This window comes from Vombatus ursinus, unplaced genomic scaffold (assembly GCF_900497805.2).
Source record: "Vombatus ursinus unplaced genomic scaffold, bare-nosed wombat genome assembly UNPS02000582.1, whole genome shotgun sequence".
NCBI classification, from domain to species: domain Eukaryota; kingdom Metazoa; phylum Chordata; class Mammalia; order Diprotodontia; family Vombatidae; genus Vombatus; species Vombatus ursinus.
The window spans coordinates 35,974,650-35,996,493 of record NW_020940360.1 but is presented as its reverse complement, the minus strand read 5'-3'; the positions used below and the strand labels follow the sequence as shown (position 1 = coordinate 35,996,493).

General features: G+C 39.3%; 1 protein-coding gene across 2 annotated transcripts in view; it reads right to left on the bottom strand.

Moving 5' to 3' along the window:
* Positions 1–306: 306 nt before the first annotated feature.
* AFG1L (AFG1 like ATPase) overlaps positions 307–21,844 on the bottom strand; it is a 176,142-nt gene continuing 154,604 nt past the window's right edge. Inside the window, exons 11-13 of one of the 2 annotated variants that reach the window (XM_027855997.1) lie at positions 6,977–7,117; positions 3,288–3,401; positions 307–1,137 (exon numbers count right to left, since the gene is read on the bottom strand). In XM_027855997.1, coding sequence (XP_027711798.1) covers positions 1,009–1,137; positions 3,288–3,401; positions 6,977–7,117 — 384 coding nt within the window. In that variant the 3' untranslated portion in view covers positions 307–1,008. The remainder of the gene's footprint in view (positions 1,138–3,287; positions 3,402–6,976; positions 7,118–21,844) is intronic. The other variant, XM_027856006.1, reaches the window with a different exon arrangement.

The window sequence follows — 21,844 nt, the reverse complement described above, 5'->3', positions numbered from 1 at the left end:
GCACTGTTGAACACTCACAGTCAGCCGGCAGGACGAGGCTGGTTCCTTGATGCCATCATGTGTGGTCCTTCATCTCTTGGAGCCACTGCCAACACTGAGAAGAGGGTGGCAGCATGGGCACACATACCCTCACACCTTCTCTTGTGTTTACCATAGACCAGTTTGTATATCATCAATCAGCCCTAGAGTCACATCAAGAGTTTGGGGGTCTCTTATTATTCCTCGATATCCTGGACTGGCAGAGGGTGTTACACAGGCTAGAAAGTCATTCAAAATAAAAGTAACAACAGGACCTTAATACATGTGTGTCGATTGTTCTTTCCTATTTATTGGACTGTTTGGGTCTTAAGCAAAAGAGAAAAAAGGAAGAGATTTTCCTTCTCCTCTCCTTGTATTTGCAGAACAATGTTCTCCACATGATTTTGTTTTCACCCTTGTAATCACACCTCTTTTCTACTAAAGCGGGATCTCAGTCTCTGAGTAACTGACATTCAACAAGACAATCAGAAAATTTAGACAGTAATTACAGGCTTATTACAATTCAAGTATGTTATAATACACTTAAACAAACTCAGGATTTTATTGCCTCCAACTGACTGAATTTGGTATGAAGCCTTCTACTTTTGTAAGTGGCTTTTTCTTCCATTAAAGACATATTCTTCTAAATATCACCAGTATGGAACAGGAGCCAATCGCATATTCACATAGCTTTATGTAAAACATATAGCTAAAAAGTCTACTAATAACCTTCAAGAGCACCGATTTTAATTTTTTGATGGAACAAAAGACAGAATCAATATTAAAAATATGAAGCTGTTAAAATGGCTTTAACTTATGAATCCATGAATTTTTTGATAGGAGTCTGAGACAGAGGATCAATGGTCCAAAGGATAAAGTGCATAACAAATCAAACATTAATGAAAAAATAATTAGTTCAATTTCTACAATAAAGTTTTCCCTCCAATGCATCCATGTGTGCCCTGAGTTCTGGTCATTTGTGAGTGAGAATCACTTCTTGCTTCGGTCGCCATCATTCCAGTACTGCTCAGTTTGCATTTCTGTGAGTCGGGAAATTGTGCGATGAAATGCAAAGATTTCCTCTTCTCCAGTAAACATGGAAAGTGATTCAGCTGACTCCTAAATTGGAGAAAACAAAGCCAAAACCTCACAGCCTGTGACAAGTACACCAAGGACATTTTTTATTAGATAATTTATTTTAAAGGTATCCCATACCATCTTAATATATTTTATAATTTCTCAAAGTATATCATGTGAAAATATCCAGAACAATAGATAATTTATTTTAAAGGTATCCCATACCATCTTAAAATACTTCATAATTTCTCAAAGTATATCATGTGAAAATATCCAGAACAAACTACCAAGAAAAAAAAAAGTAGCAAGGAAAATGTTTTTTAAAATGGTCTCTTGTCTTCAAAGGAAGCCAAGACACAAAACGATTATTTCAAATGGAATTTCCCTGAAAAATCTCCCAAAAGGAAACTTTAGGCAATAAATGTGTGCAAAAAAATAAATAATGGCAATGTGGAAAACGATTACTGCCACAGTAAATTAGGAAAGAGTAGAGCACCCATGGGAATTTTGATTCCCTAAGTGGAGGCACTTAGAACAAAGCAAAAAATTTTCATTTTGTCAAACTGAGGAGGAAAAATTCCGATTGCAGTTTAAGGACTCTTGATGACAGGATCATCAATTTGGAGCTGGAATGGAACTTAGAGGCCTTCTATCCCAACCTCCTCATTTTACAGATAAAAAACTGAGCCCAGGTGAGGTGAAATGACTTGTCCAAAGTGTCATGCAGGGAGTAAATTGAAGGGTAGGATTTGAACCCAGGTCCTCTGACTACAAATCTAGCTCTCTTTTCACTGCACCTGCTGCTCACTGGCTTCTCCTTAGTCAAGAAAGGCCACAGCTGCCTCCTGTCCTGGGATGGCTGTGGCATTTGGCATAGTTTTTCTAGAGGAGGTTAAGTGAGCTAGCCATGACTACTGGAGACCAGGGTAATTTCTGAGGTGTCTGGGTTTAGGGGTCTCATCTTTTTGTTGTAGGCCATGGGTTGCTGGATTGTAGAGAGTACCGGTACTTTACCAGACACTAAGTCTAATTCATGTATCCCAATATTAATTTGTGCTAATTAATGATGAAACCTCTTTATACCTTCTCATCCTTAGGAAATAATGGAGACTTGGGGTTTTCCAAATTGGGAGGGGTCAAAGTGCTGGTTGGAGCCCATCTAACACAGACAAGTCATTGGTTTGCAACAAAACCTTAATGACAACCCATTTCTAACCTATGTCACTGAAGCCACACTTTCTAATCTCTTCCTACCTCCAAAAAGATGAGATCTGAGGTCCCATCCCGTTTGAACTGAGGTCTGCAATAAGAAACTAAAACTCTAATAATTTACAACACACTCAAACCACAGAAATAGATTGCTTGAAATGTTCTCTTGAAAATGTAACAAAAAAAAAAAAAAAGACAACAACCATCAGTGCTAATACCTCAGTACAGCTTTCACAAAAATAACTTCCAAGAGTTCATAGTACATAGGTCGATAACACAGTTAGATATTTCCATGAGTGGATTCAAGTGACTATTGAAAATATGATTTCATTTTGTCAAGCATAATTGACCTGATTCTTCTAAGCCCTGAATACACCCTTATTAAGAGGTGAATATGTGGGGTTAGGAGACAAAGCTTCTGACAAAACCGGCCAGTGATTAATGCATGGCCCTTTTACACTGGTGAAAAACCCTGTTACATCGCTTTTGGTGGAAAGAAATACCATTACATCTTTCTGAATTGGCTTTAGCTCAGTTTCATATGAATCCTCTGGGCTCCTATTAAGCTAAGGCTCTACATAAATGGGCTAACACCATGCAGGCCTGGCCTGTGTCCCTTGATTCTTAATGACAATGATAGCAACTAGCATTTACATAGTAGTTGGAGGTTTGAAAAGGGCTTTACACATGTTATCTCACTTGCACCTCACAACAACTTGGTGAGGTACGTGCTATTATCATCCCCACTTTCTAGCACATTTAGCTTGTCAAAGTGTCTAGCTAGCTCCAGTGGTGATGGGCACCATACAAACACACCTAGAATAGTGATTGTTATAAAGCATCTGTCAATGGTCTTAGAAGAAAGCAGTAAACCAAGAGTTAAATGTGCACTGCATTCCTTCTCCTAAAGTGTTGCCATGATATCAGACCAAAACCAATTAAGCTGTTTTATGATAAAAGGAGATTATGTTAATATAGCCTACCTGGCTCAGCCCCAAATCATCCATCAGTGTTCTGCTTTGCTCCAAGTGACTGTCATGATGTTCATACAAAAATAGGCTTGACAGAGGAGCAGATGCGGAACAAATGATACGTACCTGGAAGAGTAGAAAATGAGGAAGCAATGCCATTTCTTCGATCTCACATAGAGAAGGAAAGGACACGTCTTTCGGATAACTGAAAATATCCACATCTGCCATCCTAGTCATCTAGATATTTACTTCTCTTACGTATCAAGCTAATTTTCCTAATAGTTTTTGTTAGTTGTAGAAGGACCTGAAGGGTAAACACATGCACTTTTTGCTTCCTGGAACTGGCAGACATCAAATTCCTTGAAGACATTCCAATGACTACTTCTGTAAACTGGCTTGGGTCAATATACACTCACTGCATTTATATACTATATCTTTATTTCCATCGAGATATTTCTAGTGCATCTTTAAAAAAAAAAAGACTGAGATTTACACTATTTCCTGATTACATAAATATTTGAGTGTGCATATGTAATCAAACAAAGGGTACAGCTTTATGTCTTTCATTAATTTTTTATCCTTTAGCTCAAGTATGACATGCTCTTTTTGTTGTTTTAAATACTCTCTCTCTTTTTTTTTTTAAGGTTCACATTCATACAGGCAACTCTGTAAGACTGTAGAGAAGGTGCTAACCTGCAATGATAAAGGAAGTTCCTCTCGAGAGCTCCCTCTAACAATGAACTCACAGGTCCAGTTCAAACCCATTTATACAGAATCAATGAGGTAAAAGAATTACTTAAATACCTATTCATTCAACAGTTACATAACATGAGAGAAAACTAGGGAAAAACAAAACAAAACAAAACAAAACAAATCAGACCCTTTCAGAGTCAAAACTATCTGAAAAGATAGACTAGTACTTTCACATGTGGTATTGATGTTGAACATCTGGTATCCAAATGGGTTTTTCATTTCATCTGATGTACCTGAGCAGGATCATAATCCAACTGGAATGGGAACCACAATAATGGCTCACTTCCAAAAGTGAGTCACTTTCCATGACTGCCTTCTGGGATCATGCTGGTTTTTATGACTCAATAGTGTCATGCTAAGTCCTCAATTTATGAATGGAGATAATCTGTCACTTGTTCTTTAAGACACTCTAAACTCTCTTGGCATGGTGCATAGTTTAATGAAGACAAATATTAGGGGAGTAGATCAATTTTCAATCTTTGTGCAACATAGATCTTTTACCTCTTTTAATTAAAAGGAAGGAGGTAGGTGTGGGGAGCAGTAGGGATCTTTACTAGGAAGAATTTTCTCTAAGGTATTACTTATTTGAAACATGAAAATATAAGGGTTAAACAATATTCTCACTCTAAGTATCTATTGTTTCGTTTTGTTTTTGAGAGGCAATTGGGGTTAAATGACTTGCCCAGGGTCACACAGCTAGTAAGTGTTGTGTTTGGTCTGAGGCCAGATTTGAACTCAAGTCCTCCTGACCCCAGGGCCGATGCTCTGTCCACTGCGCCACCTAGCTGCCCCAGTATCTATTGTTGATCTCCTAGCATACACAGCTCTACTGACCATCAACTTTTTTTTTAAACTGAGTTTTATTATCTTGAGTCTTATTTCCTTCACCCCTGGCTACATTGGATTGTTAAGAGTAGAAAGCACTAGGAATAGTAAAAGTAGAAGGTGACTCCAAACTGATGTGTTTTCACACATTTTAACACTCTGCAGCACCAGCAGTTGAGAAGGGCATTTGCCACAGAGGAATCTTACACATGGCCTCAGTACCGCTGTAATCCAAATTTGAGGCCAATCTTTCCAACAGACACTGTACATATTTGGGGGATATAAAAAGGTTTATAAAAGGCTTATAAAAAGGTTTATAAAAGGAACCTTTTTTTTTTAGCAATTGCTCTTACTACACCATCTTATGCCTTTGCTAAGAACTAATTATGCATGAAGACTGATGGTAAAGCATACCAATGGCGGCTTCTAAGTTATAGTATCAGGAGTGCAAACCTGAAGGATTTCTCCTAAAACACAAGGTAGCAGGTGCCCTCTAGGGACCCAATCCTTGACCATAAGTACAAATTGAGGAAGAAGCCCCACAGGGGGTGTTGCACTCCTAACAGCATTTTTTTGGGGGGGGGGGGGGGTCATTATTTAAATTATAAAGAGGCCTTTGGGAAGCTAGTTTCACAAATGACTTTCCCGGTTAAAATCTTCTCTTGTGAGTGGCAGTAGGGAAAGCCTCAGCTTGATACTTTGAAGCGTTTGGTAGTTAGCAGGCCCATATCCTGTTTTGCACTGCAGGATCCGTTTCATTTTCTATCCCCATCCTCCAATATGAATATGCAAGTCAAATCCTTTGGGCTCTAAACCATAGGGGAAAAAAAGCCCCAGAAAATAGCAACAACTCCCTTCTAGGGACAAAGCTAGAACCCTATGATCACTTCTGGTAAAGGAGCTTCCCTGGATTTGTGACCCTGGCCTTATCTCCTGAGTCTTAAATCTACTGGTGTAGGGGTACTTTGATGTAATGGGAACTTACTTACTGGCAACTAAGTGTACTGATGAAAGGCATGTTAGAATCCGACTGGGCTTGGTCCCTGACTTAAATACCCCTCTTCCCATTGATAAAGGCTGGGAAAAGATTAGGAACAACAAACCCCCAGAGGCTGGCCGGCCATTGTCATGCCAGTGCCTGGACATCCTGACTTTCGGTGTTCCAGGCCTTCAGGCATATCAGAAGGCGGTGCCTCTGATCCACATACTTCCCCTCAGCTCTAACTTTTTCTTCCCTATGGTTACAACTCTGGCCCCTTGTCTTTCCTTAAGGCAGTTATTCTTAACTTTTCTCGAGTTACAGACCCTTTTGGGCACCCTTCTCAGAATAATGCTTTAAATGCATAAAATAAAGTAAGTAGGACTACAGAGAAAATCAATTACATTGAAATAACAGTTGTTAAAATATTCAAAAGACAAGTTCCCCATGTTAAGAACTCCTGCCTTAGAGGTTTGCTTTCTCTTCTGTCATACTTTCAACATCCCTTTTCTTTTCTCCATCTTGAAGGAGTCTTGTCAAGTACTTCCCACTGGGCAGCACATAGCAGGACCTCTCGGGCCACCAATGGCTGCTACCACTTCCCTCTCTCAGCTGTTGATGGCTAGCCTCTACACATGGGTTAAAAAGACCCTTCCAATTTGTGCTTAACTTCTGTGTTGAAGCCTCAGAGACATTAGAGCACTAGTTAAATAGTTCTGGTTTGTAATCAACCTTTTAGCCTTCTGCTTGTTTGAAACCTGAAAAAGATGTATTACTGCATGGAACGCCACAAACCAGTGCACCAGGATGCTACAAATGTGTTCATGGGATTGCATTCCACCAGAGACTGAGGATCCAGCTTAGGCTCATCTATAAATGTATGGATAAAAGAATACATTTGTTGAGCTGAATTTTTGCTGAATTGAACCAGTGATACAGAAGATATAATCCCTTATGGTGTTACTATACGGGCAGGGAGATTGAGGTTGCCAGGTATTAGTGAGTTGGCTGTACTATTTATCATTATTTACACAGGGCTGGCAAGATTATTGAACTGTTGGCACATTGAAGACGTTTGTAATGGAACTTAAGTGCTTGAGTTTTGACATTGTAAGTTGAGAGAGAAAATTTGCTTTTTGCTCACCTTAAATTCATAAAAGGTGTCAATAAGAGTTATGAATCGTCGCGTTTGGGTCCTTTGTGCCAGTGTAAGTTGAGGTATGTTTCGTAAAAGAACTGTATCATAATTCTTTGATAGCTCCAAATAGTCACTGGCTCCAAGAGGCTGCAATTTAAAAAAAAATTAAACATTTTAAAAATTAAAATAAATCAAATGAACATAACTGTTACTTTCTTTGGAAACTGTTGAATGAAAGTCATTTGAAAAGCACATTATTTTTCCTTTTTTATTCGTGTCTCTACAGTTAAGGTTTTAACAGGTTTAAAATGTGAAGTCTGTTATATAAACACTGATCCAGAAAGTTATGTTTTCAATGTCTGTTTCAGTTCTGGGCAATTCAATCAGGTTGATCAGGGACCAAAAATGAACTGGAAAACATCTCTGACTCCTATAATGCTAGGATCTCAGTTACAGCTTTAAGCAGGTTCTAACTGGGTCAGCATTTCCCATGGTGGGGATACACTTGTCTACCTTTAAATTTAAAAACTGATCAAATTTTTAATTAAAAATACATCCACAATATATCATTACATTGTTTTAATAGTGAAAGAAAGAGAAATATGGCAGGGAGTGGTGGAGTGTCTCTAATGAGGACCCCCCAGTATCATTCACCAGGGCCAGGCTGGTTGCCTGCTTCTCCACTAACAATGAAGAACAAAGACCCTGCTTAGTAACTTTTTATATATCATTCACATCATCTAATACTTTAATTTGACTAAACTTAAACTTAGTCTTTCTAATTTCTTCCTACAATTAAATTTCAGTTACCACTTCAATTTAAATACAATGATTATTATATCCCAGCATCACTGAACAATTTTGAACAGGAAAAGATGTTTCAGGATAAAAGCCACAGGCAAATATTTTTAGTAATTATCTAAATAAACTGTGATAAATGATTAACCTCTATGAGAAATGCTAGAGGATTTCAATGATCAAAGTAGCTTGTGACCTCTTAATATAGGGACAGTGAGGCTAGAAGTAGAAATTCTAGAGCTGAAGGCAAATTCCGTTGAATTGGCAAGGGGAGGGAGGGGGCAAGAGAAGATAGTTAATGACAGTACAGTCTTGCTAGGAGAGGACACAGTTCATCCCACCGACTCTAATTTCAGCTTGTAGAGCATGACTGAAGACCCCTGGGCTCCCGATCCCTGGGAGTGGCAGCTGGGGAGTATGTGAGTGAGAGGAAAAAGACCCCAGGAGACAGGCAGGCCCCTTTCAGGGCAGTACTATGGAGGAGGGGAAGAAGTGGGGCTCCATCCTCCTCCACACCACACCTGTACCTGGAGGCAAAGCCTTAGCTCTCATCTGAAGAGTTAAGGTACTTAAGTTACTTAAAATTAAAGGTTCTCTCTTCATGCACTTTTTATCAGAGGTAGAGGCCCATGAGTATGAAACTCAGAATACATTCTCCTGTTGTTCTAATGTATTGGGCTTTCTGCTGTTGTTCAGTCATTTTTCAATCGTGTCTGACTCTTCATGACCCTATTTGGGTTTTTTTGGGGGAAAGATGCTGGAGTGGTTTGCGATCCTCTTCTTCAGTTCATTTGACATACGAGGAAACTGAGGCAAGCAGAGGTTACGTGACTTGCCCAGAGTCACTCAGCTAATATGTATCTGAGGTCTGATTTGAACACGGGCAGATGAGTCTTCCTGACTCCAGGCCCTGGTACTCTACCCACTGCACCACCTTTTATATTGGGTTAGTTTTGTGACCTGTTTGGTTAAAAGTACTGGGATGTTTAGCGTGGAGAAAAAGGCTTGGGGGGAGAGAGGGACACAACAGCTGTGTTCAAGTATCTGAAGGGCTGTTATATGAACGAAAGGTCAGACTTGCTCTACTTTGCCCCAGAGAGCAGCACGGCAGCACTTGGTAGAAGGCAGTGAAACAGATTTCTGTTCTCTATAAGGAAAAACCTCCTCACAAATGAGCTATCTTGTGAGGTGCTATGCTTTCCCCTTCACTAGACATCTTCAAATACAGGTTTGATGGAGATGTTGAAGGGGAGATTTCTGTTCAGGTACAGGTTGGACTAGAATGGCCTCCAAGGTTCCTCACTACTCTCAGTTTCTGCGACTACATTAGTCAGTTCAATTAAAAGAATATTAACTAAGCAACTAATGCATTCAGAGCACTAGATACTAGGTGCTAGAGGAGATAGAAAATGTATAAGACATAGTTCTTGCTCTTTAAGGAACTTTTTGTCTACTAGGGAGATGTTTGTTTTTATAGACATACACACATATATATGTGCGTATATATGTATATGTATATATTTAAATATGTCTGGATGTATATACATATACACACACATATAAAACTAAAAATACAAAATCAATGTATAGAAATGTAAGCAAAATGGTACTGTGAGGTCCAAGAAGCCAAAGGTTATTAATTATCAATGGGTAGAGGAGTAGAGAGAGCACAAAAGGGAAATAAGAAAGCTAATTTTGGAAGCTGGGGAGTTTCTCTTAGGGAGATGGGGTCTAGATTAGATGCAACAGTAGAGGGCTTTGGATGGCCAAATGACCTTGTATTCCTGGAGCACGGGGAAAGAGGAAAAGAAAGTGAGGGAAGGACTCTGAAGAGAAACCACCTGCTCTGAAATCTAAGCTTGAGCTAGTTCTGCCACTTTCTTCCTTCAGCAGACCAGAACAAAAAATGAGAACCAAGACAGAGGCCCACCACCAATAACAAGCTGTTCTACCCTGGAGATCCTGAGAGGCAGGGGATGGGGAGAATGGAATGAGGAGTGGGCAGGGCTTCTGCTGGATCTTCTAGCGCCCGAACACATGCCTCCTTGTCTCTACTTTTGCTGTTCAGAAGTGCAGCCCCATTTGAGTCATGAAGATCTTCACTCCATTCTCCACAACTACTTTTACCAGACATGAGCCTTCTCTAGAAAGCTTTACAAAGACCTACGAGTAAAGAGGTAATTTTGACTGTGTGTGGTCCTATGCAGTTTAAAGAAGACACTGTTGCCAGGTTTGTGGCTAATTAACTCAGTTGGAAATTATGTAATATAATGGAAATTATAGTCTTAATGTGGCAAAGGTTCCTAGTTCTATTCTCAATAAGATCAGTTTGCATTATTCTGTTCCATGGACATAGACTATTGCTTAATCCCTGCAAACCATTTTGCAAATGCTGACCCTTCACAAAAGGGTCAAAGAGTGTGGATGAAAATCCAATACCACTACTGGTAAAAACAAATGCTTTCCTAATGGCAGGTCGGTAGTGTTAGCTTTCTATAGAAAAAGCAAAAGATAGTATTTCCATGCTTTGACAATGTCATAGGCAACACCATAAGAGCACTGAATTTTGTAGCATACTCAAGATTCTTTTTTTCTCTTATCCACTACAAACTAGCAGATATACAAAAATACAAAACTTAATTTTAGGTATGCAGTTAAGTACAATTAAGCGTACTCTCTATGCATGTATATATGCTTTTGGTTTTAAAAAAATTATCCACATATCTGTGTGCCTGGGGAGAATTATTAGTAGAAATGAAACTGAAACGCTAAGGGCAACTAAAAAAAATCAGATTTTTGCTTGCTTAGCTATTTTAGCAAATTATATATTTTAAATAAGATCTGCATTTGCCATTACATTAGCTGATGTTACTTTGTCCTATATTCCTAATACTTCATTAAATAAATGTGGAGCGTTTTTTCTTCTATTTTTTTTTAACAACAGTCTTTAGAACAAATAGAGAATACTGCTAGAGGAAAAAGCCTAATGTAGGAAATACAGAAATGAAATTTTACTTTCTTTAAACATATACCCAAATAGAGGGATTAAATCTATTAAGCTAGTTTTTTTTGAGGAAAAAAAAATGAGTCCAAGAAATAACACTTGCTCCTGGGCCTCAAGCATCCTTTTTAGGGCTGAGACTAAGAATTCCTAAGTGAAGTATTAGAAATAACATTTTTCATTTGCTAAATATGTTAAATAATTTCTCTTCCCCCAGATATTAGATAGGAGGAGGGAAAGGAAGGGAATGGCTTAATTTAACTGATCACCAACAAATGTCTCATCAATGGCCTGCCTATCCTGCCCACTACTTTGGTGTATTTGGAAGAGGGAGCTAAAAAAAGAGTTGCCTCCTTCCTGTGGCCTGCTACCAGCCTGCCACCAGACTGCCCCTGCTCATCCTGTCCCTGCCTCTTCATGCAGTCAACCATGTAAGAAAAAAGAGCTGCTGTCTCCAGAGCTCTCCGAACCACCTTCCTTCTAATTCCACCAGTGTGGAAGTGTGCCAGCTCGCACAAACACACACAGACACACACCAAGATACCCACCCTCTGATGAACAGAGCACAGCTGGGGAAGCAGGACTGTCTCTGAGTTTATTTTCACTCATCATCAGCTCATTTTCTTCCCAAGTGACAAACCTTTCCTCTCATTCATTCACTCAATGTTTGATTCAATTCACAAGCATCTCTATTAAGAAATTCTTATGTGTAGGGGCACTAAGCTGGGGGAGCTGTGAAGATGAATAAACCCAGGGCCCTTCCCTCAATGAACCTTCATTTTCTTCTCTAAACCCAACCTCTTTCTCCAAAGTCAAACATGAAATAAGAACCTTCAAAAATCAAAACTGTCAAACTTTAAAAATAATAACCTTTTTTTTTTCTAGGGTGGCCTTTTATCACCTATGTCTCATTTGTGTTAACTCTAACATCCAGGGTTCTTACTGGAGAAAGATTGTTGCACATGGAATCTAGAGAGATGTAGGGCTGCCTGGACACTTACTAGCTGGGTACCCATGGACTAGTCACTCACCCTCCCTTCTCACCTGTAAAATGCAGATCCTAATGCCTAAAACATTCATTTACCTCACAGGGTGGTGGTGAGAATCAAAGGAGATAATGCACGCACAGCACGCTGTAAACTGTGAAGCGGAAGGAGAGCAGCCCAGGATGAACACATCAACATTTTGTCCTATGGCTATTGTGGTCAGAGTAGTGAAGAGAAGAAAATGAAGCTAATGGGGCTGGTCCATTTTAAGAAAATTTCTAGATAAGAGTCTGTACTTTGAAGAGACTGTGCTTGAGGACAGGGCAAGGGTGGGAGACAGGTAAGGCTTCACAGGCATGACTGGGCAACATGAGGATAATAGTTTGGACCTTAGGATGCAATCCCCTAGTTTGAGTGTATGCACAGTGCTGAATGCTGGCCACTCCCACTCCCACTGCCTCTTGGGAACAATGTCAGGATTTATGGCATCTGCTCCTCTGGTGTATGTCCTACTTGTGGCATACAATCTTGACAGGCTAGACCTCGTGCCACAGCAATATCCAGCACCCTAGAGCCTTTTCTCCCCCAGCATCTGGCAGCTTAATGGGTTCCCCACAACCCTCCCCCCAAGGAGATCCTTTACACTGACCGCCCCTGAACCTGACACAGATGTACAAATACCATATAATAACCACCTGGCCACCTTCCCATTTCCCTCTCCAGCTCAGAGCTTTTAAACAGGGTCCCAGCAGTTGTTCAACAAGCATTTATCAAGTCCTTACTGTGCGCCAGTATCTGTATGTGCTAAGCTGGGGGGATACAAAGAAAAGCAAAAACAATCCATGCTCTCAAGGAGTTCATGGTTTAATGAGAGACAAGATGAAAAAGAGAGAATCCCCGGAGTGGACAGCCTCCTTTCTCCTCCAAGGTAGGGCTTCCTTTGCGGGTAGATATTAGGGATATTAGGGGCTGAGCAGCTATGTGATAAAAGAGTCTCATAGCTAAGGAGGCGGATGGGACATCCCTGAGAGGCTGGGAAAGGGGAAAGTGCCTTCGGGGTAGGGTAGACAAGGGTATAGTGTCTCTCTGTAGCACAAGACCTTGATAGGCCGGGAACAAGCTGCTGAATCTAGTCTGGGTCCAATCCCTGGTGCTGGGCTGAACCTAATGAGATGGAACTCAATAGGAATAAATCACAGACTCTTAGAGTCGGAAGGGTCCTCAGAGGCCATCTAATCCCTCCTTATCTACCTGAAAAATGGTTATCCATCTTTTGCTTGTAGAGCTCCAGTGAAGGGAAACCCACCACTTTCAAGGACAACTCATACCCCCTGTTGGTAGCTTTAAGGGGTGGAATTAGGAGCAATGGGTAGAAGTTGGAGAAAGGCAGAGTTCAGCGGGAGCTGCAGAGCAGTGGATTTAGGATTGATGTAATGGAGAACTTCTTAACAATTGAAGCTGTCCAAAAGTGGGATGGGGGACCTCAGAAGGCAGTGGGTTCCTCCTCATTGAAGGTCTTCCTGCAGAAGCTGAATGATCCCTTCTCAGGGATGTTTTAGAGTACTGATTAGGACTGATATAGAACTGATTCTCTTCCAGCTCTGAGGTTCTACTAGCTATGGTATTCTGCTACTTTAGGGTTTTGGTTGTGACAAAAGAAATGCTCAGGGACAGCAAACATTGTCCCTGATAACACTGCCATTCATTTCTCATTCATTCAATGACAGATGTTACACCAGGGCTCTGGAATATGTTGCTATGACTTTCTGAACCAGTTTTATATAGCATAGTACCTCAGGTATAGTGGATAGGTAATATTAACTGATTAGAAAGATGATCAAGATGAAAAGAAAGAAGGGTTCTATAGTACAAAAATACAGACAGAAAGCTTAAGTGACAATTTGAGACTTCTTACAGTTCAAACTCCATGAGGATCATTCTAACACCTAGCCTGATAATACCCAAGGCTTCTCTCTATTTATGACTTTCTGGACCATTTTTCTACTCAATGCTAAGAACAGTTCTCTATAGTCTAATTTAGATCAACTCAGAACAGGACAACCTGTCCAAAGTAGCAGAATATTTTGAGAAAAAATATACTCTTCATCCTGACTTTAGAAAGGAAAGGGAGTTGCTCCCCACCGACAGAGACCTAGGAAATGCATTACCCCTACTAGGTCTTCTTTGAGACCTAGTAGGGGTCTATCTGAATCTTGATACATACCTCCAGAATCTATTTGCCATCACCACTAATGGTTTTCTGCCAAATAAATAAACCTGCTTCTTCAAACAACTATACCACTTACAAATGATCATTAAACACCATTAGCAATGGAAAACAGAAGGACAGGGAGAAATAGGTTTGACAAGATCTAGTCATTTGGATGAAAGCTCAGAAATGCATTCAGTGGGCTGTGTGTCACACACAAAGAATACAAGCCCTCCTGGATGTAGCAAGGCACCCCAAGGAAAGACAGGGAACAGATTGTGCCAGGCAAGTCAAATCAGCACTATCATCTTGACCATCATCTCCCCTCAGGCTCTGATGGAGACAGCCCAGCAGGACCCTGGGCTGCAGAGCTTTGGGAATACCATTGCTTCCAGCCCTTTGCCCTCAGACATCATCTTGGGAAGCAAGACTTGTGGAGATATAGCCTGGCAAGTTCTCCCAGAAAGGAAAGTTATTGCCATCAAATTTCTTGGCACTGACAAATGGTTCGACATAAGAAACCGATGTGATTTTATCAGTGGAAATGACATTAAAGAAGCAGCATCAACATCTGCTTTGCAGCTATGCCCTAAGGACCATGCTGATTTTTCCATATGATTTGCAGCTGAAACCCTCCATATGTGTTGTCTCTCCGATTAGAATGTGAGCTCTTTGAGAGTAGGGACTGTCTTCCTTTTTTATTTGAATCTCTGGAGCTTAGCATAGTGCTTTGCTTGTAGTAAGTGCTTAATAAATGTTAATTCATTCGTCTCTGTGTCATATATGCACCTAAGCAATGCTGAATGAATGTGTTCAAAGTCCGACATACATGTTCAGCTGTAAAGTGCCTGAAGGGGCAGAGTCTATTCAACTTATAAATAGACTCAACCTATACAGAATATTAGCCTACTACCCTCAACTTGTTTCAAGACACAGAGCCATCAAATCCTTTTCAAAAATCAATTGACATTCATGGAATAGTCACAGAATGTTTAGTACTCAGTATACTAAGGGTTATGGAGGACTGGGTAAAACATGGAGAAGACCCAGCCTCCCTACTTGTCTGTACTTTACCATTCCAAAATCAAAGGCACGTATACTTTCATTATGCACTAGTTGATCTTATTATATAATCACACCACAGTACAAGGCACTTTCTGAAGCTATAATTAATACTGTGAATTCACAATTCTGTCCTATGAATAATTAAGGTATTTGATGATTTTCTGAGTACTAAATGGCACTTCAGTTAGTGGTACCCTTGAGTGTGTTATTCTATCTCAAAATTCAAATAGTATTATCTGATGCAGATTTTTCTTATGATAATGATGACAGTCCTCATCCTCCTACCTGAGCAATTAAAAAGTTTAATAGTCTTTGATGTAGCTGGTTATCTGAATAATTTTCTAAACAGGAACAATTACAATCCACTTATTTGATGGTTTGTGCATTCTCTGCTATTGTTTCAAACCCTTTTTGTTTCTACAGAAATCTGATTAAAACTTAAAGAACTTTAAAACTCTAATGAGTCTGCAAAAAGCATTTGTTATCCTTAATTACCAATAGTATATAGCAGGTCTGAATGTAGCATTGTTTATTTCTTTAAAAAAAACCAACCCAAAAAAACAAAAAAAACCAACCACCAAGAAAGCATTTACTTTTTTGCCTTCTTGCTCCTGAATGGACCTGAAAGTACAGTGTGAAGTGGGGCAGCTGTAGATTGCTGTCATTATATCTAAGATGCCAGGAGTCAGGATTTTCTCAACGCCACACTAATGTGAAATGCATTTGCAAGAATGCGAGGCTACCTCTGGCCTTGCAACAAGCCGGTTAATCTACTTCAGCTTTGGGGACAGAGCTGTCAGCTTCACTCGTTTTTGTTCTCCTGTCTGGTTAATGCATGTTGGGCCACTATCATCTCAGCTCAAGTAGGATGCTTATTATTTCCAGCTTACTGTAGATGATCCTATTCTAAGGTTACCCTTTTTCTGTTTCCATTATAGGTTTCTTGGAGTGATACACTGATAGCTCTTCATTGAACAAGAGTACACAGCATCTTGCTTTGTTTACACAGTAATGACAACACCTCCTATCTTAAAGAGAAGTAGCTTTTAGTAGACAAAAAAAAAATGTTTTGTGGGAGTTAAGATAAACTTGTCCTTTAGAAACAAAGTGAAAAGACTCTATTAATTGGAAAGGGTTTGTAGGTTCTAGGTTAACGAATAAAAAAACGCTTCATACATAAAGCACCAAAATTCAGGTATTTGTAGAGTCAGGCATTTAGCAATACAGTAGAGATTCCTCATCATATGGTGAGTCAGGATAAGAATTTCAATATTCTGGAATTGCTAACATGTAGAAGAAACCATTATATTCCAGATTACTAACCATGGTGGGGCAGCAGATATAGTGAGTGGATGGGACACTGGACTTGGACTTGGGAAGACCCAGGTTTGGATACTACCTAGCTATGTGACCCTACGCAAATCACTTAACCTGTCAAGGTCCGTTTCCTCAGCTGTAAAATGAGAGAGTTGCCTTAATGATATCTAAGTTCCCTTCCAGCTCTAAATCTGTGGTCCCTACCTCTCAAAAGTCACCAGCCCTACACCCAACTGCTCTCTTATAAACCCACCTGTGACCTTTTGCCTTTGTCTATGGCAGCAAGGTGGCACAGTGTAGATAGAGTGCTGGGATTAGAGTTAGGAAGACCAGAGTTCAAATCCAGCCTCAGACATTTACCAGCTATATGACCCTGGGCAAATCATTAACCTGTGTTTGACTGAGTTTCCTCAACTGTAAAATGGAGATAATAATAAAATTAATGTTTTTGGCTACCACATTATAATGACTGATGTTAAGTTTACAAGGCCACTAATATCCATTGGTCTTCTTCATATGAACTAATTCTGGGAAATCTCAAGAGTACATATGTATGAATTTATCCAAATTGTTGTCTAATTATATCTTTCTAATCTCACACATATGCAGCTGACTTTTTGAACCCAATTTCAGCACTTCTCACTTATCTCTATGACCTTTTGTAACATCTGACTCAGTTCATTTTTTTTCTGACCAGCTGAGATCTTTTTGGACTTTTATTCTGTCACCCACCATATTAGTTATCTTTCTTAGTTACTATCATCTGACAGTATGATTATCATGCTATTTACACTCTCATCCAAGGCATGGATAAAAATATTGAGAAGAGTCAAAGTCATAGGATTTGGAGTACCCCACTCCAAGTTGACACTGATTGCTCACTGATCAATGGTCATGCTTTGTGCCTGGTTATTCAAACATTTAGCAGGGATACCTTCCCTTTAATCCATATACCATGGCTTAGGAAAGCTCTTTCAGCTCCCCTAAATCCAAGGAAAAAAAGACATTAGGGAATCAAATGAGGCCAAAACGTATTCCCTTAATATTTCAGGCTTTGGCATATCATGCAAGCCCTTATCTAGACAGATAGTCTCTGATACCCATGGAAGTTCACCTTCTTTCTCTTTGCCCTATTTTTTTTCTTCCTTCTAGCTGGCATACATGAAACAAATTCTACTAGAATGGTCTTACTTGGCAAGCTTCACCTTCAGGGGTGAAATCACTGCTATGACTCGGGTGCTATGGCTTGGCCTGGCCTGGCCTGCTCCCTGAGTACTTGTGAAGCTATCATATCCTTGACTAAACCTATCTCTTTTTCTGGTCCTGCCTTCCCTTTTTGCTCTGTACTAGCTCTCCACTCACTGGTCAAACAAAGATGACAGACTGCAGACAAACAGGAATATCTTTCCCAATTTTTAGTTCCCTGGCTCTAATTTATAGGCTCCCTATGTCACGATGATGTCTTTGGCTCATGCTTGGGTTTTCTACTCTAGAGGTGGATCCCAATTTACTGCATTTTGCTTTTATTACAAATTTTAAAAATATCTCTGGGACAACAGTAATATCAATATATTCTCATTCAACCCAATAACTTGACACGACCATAGCACCACAGCCTAAGGAAATATTTTGCTTAATAGTCCGTCCTTTGATTTGATAATCTTCTCTGGAAAGATTACATACTTAAAATGGAAACCTCACCAAATCTAAGTAAAATCACACCCACTGCCTGTTATGTGCAAGGCACTGAGGGAGGCTCATTTCCAATAACATTTCTAGTTCAACTCAAAAGAACTATTGGTAGTAAATCTTGTGAAAGCTGGTAACTCAAAAAGACCAGGCTCAAGAAAAATGAGAGACTACAGAAGCAACAGTGGAGTCATATGTTGAAAGGGAAAACTTGTCCCCATCACCATTACACATTCCTAAACAGATACCATTCACGGCACCGTAAGAGTAAGAACCACAGAAGCTGTCTAGTCCGACTTGTTCCTGGTACCTGAACAAGAACCCCTCCTTTACAACGAACCCAATGAGTGGCTATCCACCCAATGCCTGAGGCTGAGTAGTTCATATGAGAATTCTAGTCTTGAAAAACTTTTTTTCTTACATCAAACCCAAATCTGCCTCTTCCCACCTTCCATCTGCTACACCTAGCTCTGTCCCATCGTGGGGGGAGGGTAGAACAAGTCTAATCTCTTCCATGTGACAGTCTTCAAATACTTATTCAATTCAATTCAATGAGCATTCATTAATTCTTTATTATGTGCCAGACACTGTACTAGGCACAGGTGGACACATTCCCAGATTATACTCCTAGCTAAGTATTCTCTTTTCCAGGTTAAACATTCCCAGTTCCTTCGGCTGATTCTCATATGGCATGATCTCAAGGTTCCTTGCCATCCTAGCCACTCACTTCTTGATGTAATCCAGCTTGTCAGCTTTCTTCCTGAACTACGGCAACTAGAAAAGTACTTGATATGAGACTTAAGCAGAGGATGGTACTGGGAACTTTTCCTCTCATATTACTGGTTAGGATCAGGATAGCTCTTTGGCTTGGCTATCACACTATTGGGAGAGGCAGTGTGATATAATAGAGAGCTGGCCTTGGAATCAGGAAGATCTAGGTTTAAGTTCTTCATTGGAAAAAAAGGGCAGCTGTGTGACTTTGGGCAAGACACAATCTCTCTGTGCCCCAGGCAACTCTCTAATTTAGGGTGTCAATCTGCATTGATAATGGGGGTTTCTACCATGAGAGTTCTATATACCCATGAAATCACAAGTCTGACAAAAACAAAACAAAATAAAAATCCCACACTATTGACTGACCTTGAGCTTGCAGCCCACTAAACACCCCAAATCTCTCTTTTTTTTAGATCGACTGCAATCTAGCCAAGCTTCCCCATTTGTGAAGTTGATTTTTAAACCTGTCTGCAAGTTTATTCCTACTCGACTTCATCTTATTCGGCCACTATTCAGTCTGCTGAGATCTGTTCAGATCTTAATTCTGTCATCTAATGTGTGACATATGATTTCTGCTACCTTTGTGCCACTTACAGACTGATCGGCATGTCAGCTCTGCCAATAGCCAAGTTACTGAGTAAAAAGTGAAGAGCACGGGGGCCAAGAACAGATTCCTGAAGCTCTCCACTAGATAACTCCTTCCAAACCAACACTGAACTATTAATGGCCATTTTTGGTTCTGATCATTCAACCAGGTTTAAGTCCAAAGGTATTTTTGTCTAGCCCGTCTCTCTCTCCATCTTTGCTACAAAACAGCATGGGAGATCTCAGATCTTTAGCTCAAATCTAGGAAAGCTATCTCGACAGCATCTAATAACCTACATAAAAAGGAAATGAAGTTTTTTTTGGCACGATCTAGTCTTTACAAAGTCATTCTGGCTCCTTGTGATTGCTACTTCCTTTTCCAGATATTCACTAACTATTCCTGCAATAACATGTTCTAGAATTTTGCCAAGGAATTGCTGTCCAATTCCCCAGGCAGACTCTATTCTCTTCTCTTTTGTGAAAAGCAGGACAACACTTGCTCTTCTCTAGTAGAGCAGCAGCATCTTCACTCTCAGTGAGCTTTCAGAGATCACTGGCGATGAATTAGTACTTGTCAGTCCTTTCAGACCCTAGGGATGTGATCTAAACTCCTCAAGGACAGCTCAGTCCTCTCCGTTGTTCTCACTACTTCCCTATTTACCTCGGGTATCAATTCCATATTGGTCACTGCTCTTCTGTTCTCTCCAGCTCAAAAGTCATTCTTCTTGGCAGAGAAAACAGAAGCAAAATAAAGAGTTGAGCACTTTCTTCTTTCTGGTGGATAGGATAGGATCACTTTTCCCATCATTACTATTCCTTCTTTTCCCTAAAAATCCCTTTTCATCACCCTTTGTTTTTCCTGATAGGCTCAGTCCATTTTGTGCTTCAGAATGCCCGACACTAATTTTTAAGGGACCAGAATACACTTTATACTTATGCTCCCTTTCCAATCCTGGTTTCTACCTTCAATCTATGTCTTTAAAAAAATATCCAAGTTAAGGTTCCTGGATAGAGAAAGACAAATAAGTGAAGACATGTCCCTATCCTCACAAAATTTAATAAACTCAAGGATGGACTCAGAGGGAAAAAGAAAACAATAAAGATCTGAGATCCCAAAATATGAAAAGGAATTTTCATCAAATGCACAACACATATTTTGCTTTTTTCCTTTTAGGATTTTATAAGTTAAAAAAAAATTACTGATTTAGCTAGCATCTTAACTGTTTATATATACACATACATACATGCATACATACATCTCACACACACACACACACACACATACACACACACACACAATCCTTTCCCAAAAGTGCTAGAATGTATAACTTTTTCTTATTTCTCTACAAAGGAGCTATTTTGATATCAGCTAGGCACTGACCTGAAGTCTTTATTAAGAATTCTATAAACTAGGGAAAACCAAAAAAGGTAAATGACCAATATCCTACCTTCCTTTTTTTTTTTATCATACTTTAACTTCTTAGAGGAATCATCATCATCATCACCATCATTATCACTGATGTTTATTTGATACAGTTCGCAAATAATAATAATAATAAAAAACCCTCAGTATTTTCCAAAGGAAACAGTTTTTTTCCTGCATCTCCAAACAAATCTAAGCTTAAAAGTGGAACTCATGTTTCTAAAATGATGCTGTGATTTCTCTTTAGTTCATTAATATAAATTATAATATATGATAAATACTTGTACTGAAACTGGTTACACTTTATTTTCTATCTTTGCTTACAGTCATTTTTTGGTATGGGAAGATGGCATGTATACTGACAGCAAACATAAAGTGATAAGTCACCACTTTGTTCTGTCCAGGTCCTAAAATAAATGTCTGAATAATAAAATACTTGTTTAGCTATCATAAACTGCATTTATTAGCTGTCTTGAAAATAACATCAGCAGGGGGCGCCATTTGCTACCTAGAGATGAGAAGAGAGCTATGGCTAAAGTATAAGGCTTTTGAGGCAGAAGAAATCAAAGTTTATAGAAATAGAACAAAGTCAGATTCTAGGTATTAAATCTTAGATCGAGTCTTACACCCGATTTTATCAATAAGCTGTGAAATAAGATTTTATCAAAGTTAAGTATATATTTAAGCAATCAGAGTTGAGGTATGAAATTAAATTGTATCAAATAAAAAGGAAAGTGTTTGAAGTCACTTCTTCAAAATTATAAATAATTTCTTTTAATTTAATGTTTATTATTTTAACTTCTAGATACACTATGATATATGCAGGGCTTCCCCCTTTCCCCTACCCCCACAACATTTCTTTGGATGCGGGCATTTGTGGAGTCCACTCAATAAGGAAATACAATAATAATCATAATAGTCTTATTTCTATGAAGTTTTAAAATTCATAAATTATTTTTCTTATAATCCTGTGAAGAGGTAGCAAGAGTATTATTATTTTCTTACTATAGATAAGGAACTGAAGCTC